The sequence below is a fragment of the Epargyreus clarus genome, unplaced genomic scaffold (genome assembly GCF_041222505.1).
Source record: "Epargyreus clarus isolate Ecla_fem2 unplaced genomic scaffold, WU_Ecla_fem_2.2 ptg000011l, whole genome shotgun sequence".
In the NCBI taxonomy this organism is placed as follows: Eukaryota; Metazoa; Arthropoda; class Insecta; order Lepidoptera; family Hesperiidae; genus Epargyreus; species Epargyreus clarus.
The window spans coordinates 4,595,317-4,603,929 of NW_027332219.1; the positions used below are offsets into that span (position 1 = coordinate 4,595,317).

At 32.4% G+C, this 8,613-nt stretch overlaps 1 protein-coding gene across 2 annotated transcripts in view; it reads left to right on the forward strand.

Annotated features, from left to right (window-relative positions):
* The window catches only part of rst (irregular chiasm C-roughest), a 130,474-nt gene extending 122,336 nt beyond the window's left edge, over positions 1-8,138 (forward strand). The window contains exons 15-22 of one of the 2 annotated variants that reach the window (XR_012102707.1): positions 753-991; positions 2,145-2,315; positions 2,694-2,809; positions 3,329-3,474; positions 4,497-4,682; positions 5,568-5,674; positions 6,728-6,841; positions 7,463-7,508. Coding sequence is in view for 1 of the 2 variants with exons in the window: in XM_073077789.1 (XP_072933890.1) it covers positions 753-991; positions 2,145-2,315; positions 2,694-2,809; positions 3,329-3,474; positions 4,497-4,682; positions 5,568-5,674; positions 6,739-6,841; positions 7,463-7,500 (1,106 nt within the window). In the remaining variant the exon portion in view is untranslated. Of the gene's footprint in view, positions 1-752; positions 992-2,144; positions 2,316-2,693; positions 2,810-3,328; positions 3,475-4,496; positions 4,683-5,567; positions 5,675-6,727; positions 6,842-7,462 lie in introns of both variants that reach the window. The other variant, XM_073077789.1, reaches the window with a different exon arrangement.
* The last annotated feature ends 475 nt before the right edge of the window (positions 8,139-8,613 follow it).

The following is an 8,613-nucleotide window of genomic DNA, read 5'->3' on the forward strand; positions in this document are numbered from 1 at the left end:
TAGACAAAAGAATTTCAATTAACTATAACTACTAATTAATGTAACACGATCATTAAAGAAGTCTCTATTAATTTGGAAGTTTTCAAAGCCAATATCCAATATAAAGTATCCAATATTCATTAGAAATCCAAGTTTTAAATTATAGAGGTACAGATAAAACCATTATCCCTCCTCTTTCTAAATAAATTGTTGTGAACATATGTGACAATTTATACTTGAAATCAGTTCAAATATAAACAACATGCTTACGTAAATAATGTATTTTTTGGTTCAGTCAACGATGTCTTTCTTCTAAACAAAGTTCAAAAACTAGTCGTAAGCGATTCTTACCAAGTGTCGTGGGACCTATCACTACGTACGCCAGGGGCTCATCTTAGTATCCAACTACCCACTATTATCGTAAAGATATCATATGAAACTTTACGCTGTGTTTCAAGTGCCAAAGAAATATTCTTATATACGAGTCCATTTTCGTATGAAAATTCTTATTTAAATTTGATATTAGTGACTCGTTTGAAATGATAGACGTTCGGTAGCTTTACTCGTTTTTTAATATTTGTAAAAATTAATATCCCTTCATTTTATAAACCTTTTTAACAAAATCATGGCAAAGAAATCGTCTAATAAAAGAAGAAAGTCCGTAAATACTTTAATTGTTTTCACTCAAGATGTTATCTCAAAAGTCAAAAGAAAGCCCCTTAATTACACTTCGAATAAAAATGAAGTATAAACAGTGAATATTTTATTTATAGAAACCTTTCCCCTGCTGTTAATTCTATTTGGAGTGACATCGGGCACGATAATGGTGGCAGCGGTAATAATGCTGGTAATACTGTGTCAAAGGAAGCAAAGGAAGAACAAACAAGCTCAAGTGACAGAGAAACCAGATGTTACAGTCACAGCAGAGGAATTGTTCAAAGAGAATGATAGAAATTCAAACATAAGCGATTTGAAACTGGAACTGCGACAAGCAAATGGCAGTTGTGAAATCGTAAGTATTATATTAGTGTTAGAACTATCGGAAATCCATGTTTGCTAGCGAGCGTGAAAATTTCTTTTTAGTTCCACTCCATACCGATGGAAATTCAATTTAAAATCGTTTTAGTTTTAGCCTTTCTGTTTACTAAGTCGTTTTTCTCGATTTCGCTCCAACGTTCAAGCTACGGATTACGTGAAGCTACATTTTATTTTAACGTATGTTTAATCAATTTCAGCGTTAGAGCTTACTTTTTATGTTTTCTCACGTCCTAATTACTATCTTTATCCATTTCACTTTAGGTGTTTTAAAATAACATGTTGTATTTAGTTGTAATTACATTGTCTTTTAAATAATGAGTGTTACGGTTTATTACATTGGAGTCGTACCATCGACTATCTTCGGGTATTATTCACATTCAATTTAGAAATTGGCTCTTCGAATACTATACTATAACAAGTGAAATATGTAGGTCCTAACTGTCAATATTAATTCTATTTCATTGCCTCTGTCATCAATAATTTTGTACAACTACCACCTCATCTACATTTTAATAAAACACTAACGCAAGTGGAATAAAAATATAAAACACAATATAAACTATTTTCTTCAAATACCGTAGCAGTACGTACAAGCGAGATGGATGGTGTATACGAGGCTTAAATATTCATGAGCCTTTTACGCAAATGGTAAAAGTACTTTTCATCACATTAACCATTGTTATCATTGTCAGAGTTTTGATAATAGGGCGTTTCTATTTTATTACATTATCGATCCGCTGGAATACATTAACAGGCTTTCAGTAAATTGGAAAATTATTTCCAAGGCTTATTATCGGACAATTATTACTTAGAATGTCACTTTAGCTACTATTTTATCATGAATCTAGTATTTCTACGCTAAGTATTATCTAATTATGTCTAATTAGTTAATTACACTAGAATTTATAGCTTTAGGTTCCATTTATTTCTTATTTAATTGTCTTCTTCGTTGGTATTAAACATTAATTACTCTAATTGCCTACGTTTACCTATTCCACTATTACATTTGTTCAATATCTTTATTATTCAAGTCTTATAAGAATAACTGCATATTCCTACATGACGTCACAATATCTGTTTTTATTTTTTTATCAGCTAGTAAATTAAATTTGTCGTCTTCTTTTTAGGATTATTCAAATACCGGTTCGGATAGTACTCTATGTTCGAATGCAAAATTAGGAAGTGGGATCCCTTTGGCGGGATCTGTTCCCCTATCGTCAATTAATCAGAGTAATTCCTATCAAGGCTATAGGTATAGCAATGACTATACCGATCCTGCTTATTCAGATTGTTATAAGGTGTGTATTTTATTTTTCTATGATTCATTTTACACAGGCGTGTAGTTAGTACTCATTGGTGTAATAGTATTTTGTTATTTTTTATATTTAGTTCTATGTGTCGATAAACTAAAGAACAAAACCAAAATAACGAAATATTGGATTTACCTTCTAATTTTTATCTATTTATACTTCTTAAATAGTTTTTTTTAAATAATTCTGACTTCAAATATACGTATTTATAACTAGAAGATTATATTTAAATTTAAAGTTTGCCTTAAATTGAGCTTAGTATTGTTTTGATCGTTTAAATAAAAGATAACTTAATCGTAAAAATTAATACTAATTCCTATTTCTACAATCCACTTTCATTTGTGTTCTCTATTCAAATGTTCCTAGGTGAATGGTTTCAACAATGGGTACCAAACGTACGTACATTACGGGCATGACTATACCCCTGGGTCCTTGAGGGTGCAGTCACCCACGATAGGCAGTGACAAATTGACGCCGAATAGGTAAGTGTTGAGTTTCTGCTGCAATTACATGGAAGTGAATTAGACCTAATGCTTGTTTTTCATATAAAAATACTTTTACCGTGTTCACTCAGTTCTGAATCTATGTTTCTAAGTAAACCTGTTTTGTTACGTTTTTGTCTGTTTCTCTCCTAAATTTCTCATTTAAAGTACTGATTGAAATAAATCTTAGTCTATTTAATATTGCAAATGGTACTAAACTTTTTTTTTACCACCGTATGTATTTCTTAATCATTTATATCTTATTTATCTATGTCACTTGTCCTAACTTCTAATGCTTAGTATTTTACAAAATGCATATCGATATCTTAACTTATTTTTACGGAGAACTTTTTGATTATTTTTTTACCTTTCTTTTTGATCATCATGCATAACAAAGTGAACGTAAAAACTTTACCTAACTTCAAACCACAAGGGTCTTTGAAGTAAACATTGCGGAAGAAAAAACAAGAAAGAAACTTACTGAACCAAATAAAATTTTAAAGCCCCATTGTCTTCTAGGTCAATAAACGGCAGCTTACCGAGAAGCGTAGACACGCCGTCTACGGTACAATACAACCCCAATAGTTCCCAGAACAATTCTTTACAACGGACCGCTAAGCGGCAAGGCAGTAGCAACGCTTTGAATAACTTAGGAGTGCCTGAAGGTTTGTAAATTGGATACTGGTGTTTGAAATTAGAGGTAGAATGAAATTTGAATGGTTATTTCATGGCGTAAAAGCTAATGAGTTAGACTTACAGAATTAGAACCAAACCACTTTTCTATTCTGGTTCATTTTTTACTGAGATTTTTATAAACTCGCAGTTCACCTGGAGGCAAGTGGCCACTAATGGAAAACTATAAATAATCCTAGATATAATTGGTGTCCTCCCTGAGTTTGACTACAAACTACTGATTTCTATGTTGGAATATCTTGCATAGTATCTCTTCCTTAACATCTTCAAACTAGAATACTGCTCAGCCCTGGTGTAATTCGGTAGAAATAGGCATGGCGGTGATGCCCTCTGAGTCGAATCACAAAGGGTATCTTTATTGTTTTTTTCGACTTCTTAAAATTAAAAACTATTTTTATCGGTTTCCTTGGTATTAGATACAACATTTATTAGTGTTTTCACAATATACAATAGTGGTGCTAGAGTAATACCCTAGAAACACCAAACAAGGGAGCCGCGTTGAATAACTTAACACAACTTGAAGGTTACTAAATTACAAACTTGATAAATAACAGATGCTGTTTCTTTGTTCACGTATAATACTGAAACCGTGAAAGAGGCGCTTTTGTTACCTTTGTCGGAATTTATGAAGGGTATTGAATAGGAAGGTAAACATCGAAGCAGTGTGAGCTAAGAAATATTGTTCTGGTATATTTAAGGTCTTATATGCCTAACGTACTGAAAGAGAATTGTAAACTAGAAGAATATAAAACGAAGTTAAGCAAACTGTTATTGTTACATTTGAAATTAGGTAGCTAAAGTTAAATGTTTAGAAGTTCAAACACGGTCGTAATCACATTAGCATATTTAGTATTAAACAAGACACACTAGGTTTTATCAGTATCGTTACACCCAAACTTTCAAACAGAAGGAAATCTCTGTGCTTGCTTCAATTTTGTAAAAGTTATAGAAGGTTTTATTTGTATTTTTGCTTATACCATTTGAATATCCACAGGAAGTAGAGTTCCCAATGGTGGTATATTACATGGAGTGGATGTTAGATATGCGGCTACGTATGGTAACCCCCACCTACGGACCGGTGGAGGTCTTGGATTCCCTACAGTGAACACCGCTAAGCCGGCATCAACGCCTGCTCCACCACCGTACTCCTCTGTGAGGAGTTCTGTTATTTTACCTTCTGGTAAGTTTCTGTTGTATCTGTTGTATTCGTTGCATCTGTTGTAATAATCTAGAATAATCTCACTTTCCGGTGATGTAAGGTCACATACAATAATATCCTATTCCGTCAATTATAACAGTAATGGATATAAGGGAAAAATGTATAAGGGTGTAATAGCCACTCCACGTTTGGAGGTTGTTTGAAGTTAATTAAGCTTACGACATTTAAGTTTAGTTTTTAGGGGCAAAAGCATTTGACTATTTTAAGTAGGACTTATCTATTTAAATTATATGTATACTAGCTGACCCGGCAAACGTTGTGTTGCCATATAAATAAACAAATGTTAAGGGTGAACAACCCTTATCACATAGGGAATATAATAATGAAAAATCGTTAGTAGCCGATTCTCAGACCTACTGAATATGGATATAAAATTTGGTGAAAATCGGTAAAGCCGTTTTGGAGAAGTACGGCAACTAACATTGTGATACGAGAATTTTATTTATAAGACGAGCTTTTGCCCGCGGCTTCGCTCGCGTTACGAAGTAATATTATTAACTAAGAAGATTTATACAAACTTTCATCCCCTATTTTATCCCCTTGGGGGTAGAATTGATCAAAATGCTTCTTAGCGGATGCCTACGTCATGACATCTACTTGCATGCCAAATTTCAGCCCGATCCGTCCAGTGATTTGGGCTGTGCGTTGATAGATCACTATGTCAGTCAGACCTTTGAGTTATATATATTTAGATTGTATGTCCCTTTTAATATTGTTTAAACATTTGCATTGCACATTTCGATATGCATTAGTTCCACTAAAATTACACTGATTTCTTCAAAGCTAGGGTTCTTATAGGAGTATTTCCAACGATGTTTGAATTATGAGAATCAATTTCCCAAACAGGCACATCATCGCACTCTATAACATCGCCGACGAGCCTCGCGTCGCCCCAGTGCGCAACAAGTCCAATAACTAATTCCACGATGTCTACCGACAGCACACAACCAACGGTAAGTACTCCATTATTGTGATATGTTTTATAATATATTTCTTCGAATTTTTCGATTACTCCTGTTTTAAAATAAGAGTTCTACAGAGTTTTAGTTTGATGTTGTAAATTGGTAAACGACACGTATGGCGTTGACTTAGACTTAGTGCTTAAAGACCACAGAATCCTTCATTGTTAAATTCAGGTGGCATCACCGCCACACCCTTTTGCTTAATAACAGGTGTGTTATGCATTGCTGTTCTGTTCTGATGTTCTAAAACATTTATAACAGATATTCCAACTAAACCTTTGAGAGTGGAAACGCATTTATAAACCTCGGGTATTAGAAATAGAAAACTCAATCCTATTTTAGTAGATTTAAATTTCGTAAATGCTATCTAGGCCACCACTTGTCTGCTTCAGTATACACCACATTAATTTTAGGTTTCTTAGAAATTCCATTACCTATTCTGAGATACGGTTCCAGGCGTAGACATGAGATATAAGCGGTATGAGCTTATTCAGGTTTATATCATTGATATTAATGTGTTTCCTTCAGACGTATGTGCCCTTGTCAGGAATGAAATTTTGAGACGTCAGAATTATATTGGGTATAGTTATTTCTAATTACGAAGTTGTAACAATATGATTAATTTTGACTGTAAATATTTTAGATATTTTTAGGTCACGTAATCATATAAAAGATCATTTTTTAATAGTTTTCCACGTCATCATCGACCATTTCTACCATTACTACTCGCAAGTCCCTTTGCTTTATAAAAAATGTGTGAGTAAGATTCACTACGTTAGTCAAATTTGGTTTATTGGATCGTACTAATTTATAGCTGTATTTATTAGATTATTTATTAACTTGTACAGGTTATCTCGATCTGATTCTTATGTTTTGTTTTGGTTTCCAGGTTCAAATCCTGGTCAGACAGATCATGAATTTAGATTTTGTCCCTAAAATATAACATCTACAACGACTTGGCGACAATAATATTTCCCCCGAAATATGTGTTTTTTTAATTAACATGAAAAATTAAATCAGTATTAGTAATTATCTAACATACAGGTTGTTTTCAGACTGGTGTAGCGACATCGTCTGCAACCCCTCAATCCCCAAGTGCACATTACATACTTGCCCCATCAACTAGAACTTTGACTAATACCACTGTTACTAAAAAAGGTAAGTTATGAGCAATTTCTTTATACCTATCTCCGTCGTTGTTATTGTTAACTTGTTTATTTTTCCTTCTACTACTATTTTTTTCTACTTTTTTATTCGTTCTTGAACTGTATCCTGCAAAGTATAATTTTAATTAGAGTTAATTGTGTTTTACTCAGAAAAGCTTCAATAAAACGACAAAGCTTTCGGAGATTAAGTTTCTGCTTTTAAAATATTCAATTACAATTTTTATTCTATTTTACTTTTTTAGTTAAGTACAGCAGTTCAAATTTTCGATACTTAAAATCACTTTGAAAGTCATCAATTTCTTTTAATCGGATATCTTCTGTATTCGTCTGTAATATCTTATTCAATGGTACTTGAAATATGGATTTTTATTATATTACTAAGTAATCTGCGTTTTTCGTTACTTTAATTTTTACCGCTTATTCTTTCGATTCATACTTTTCAACGTCACAATACTTTCTAAATACTATGATCGTTATCACCCTTCAAGTATTTCAATTATATCGTTAAATGTTAATCGTAATTACTAATAATGTTCAAAGCTCATATAATTTGTAATTTTTCTCTTGATTTTATAGTATCACGCAATATTTTTAATTCAAACATTATTTTCAGGTAATGGTCACCAACAACCATTAGCTACGCATGTATAACGTACTTTATATTAAAACTTTTTGAAATAAAACCAAGTGAAGTGTTAAGTGCGTTTGAAGTGCAGTGTTGTTCATAGTTACTAAGACAGTTTGTAAATGTGTTACTTGTGAACAATTTGAACTCGTTTTAACGTCATATACTAATTGATCGTCTAATATGTTAGATAGGCGACCAATATAACTCTTAATAGGTGCTCTACGATCATTTTTATTTATTTCACGTATGTGTTATATCTTCATAATTTATGCCTACTGTTATCTAGATATGATTTATCTTCATTCCTCTTTATATACATAAATCTTCCTTAACATTGAAGAGCTTCTGGATTCTAAAATAGATATCAATTTGATTAAATTAAAGACACTGTCAAATTAAACCGAATTACGTTCGTATATGATTAATCGTCCGCCGCCTATAGGTTACGTTCAAGACAGAGCGATTAACTTGAATGATTACTTATTCAAATGAGTTTTTCTTGTAACGTTGGGCTGATTTTATATAATGGAATGCTATAAATGTTTCTTTGCCAGTAAGCAATATCAGGTACTCAAAGAGATAAGGTACTTTGAAAAAAGATATGTTTAACGGTGTTTGTTTTCTTAAATACGCCTATTACTTAATGGTTTATTGAAATATCATTTTTACTCTCATAAGGCTACGCTAGGATTCTATAATGCCTGTCCGAGAGTCAAACCAGGAATCCTTTGCGTATCAGATTGATTTTATAGAGATGGTTACTTTCTTCTACTTATTAGATAGAATGTGTAAGCTGTACAGAAATGAGATTGATGAGAGTAAAACTACTAACTTAGCTATTTTCATAACTATTATATTACATTGTAAATATTTTATAAACTGCCCAACACTTGGTTACAAAAATCGCTCTCTCTTTAACGTGATCTTTATCAGCTACTATTGCGTGTGAAAACTGATACTTTCATTCAATTACAAAATGCCGTAAAGTAAAACTGTACATCATAATATTTCATTGGATTGAACAATTTTCATGACCTTTAGATCCTATCTGGATTTATGATTTACTTCGCTGTTTTTAGCTCCTCATATTCAGTGTTATAAATTACACGATTATTTTGTAAAAGATAGCTACTGTA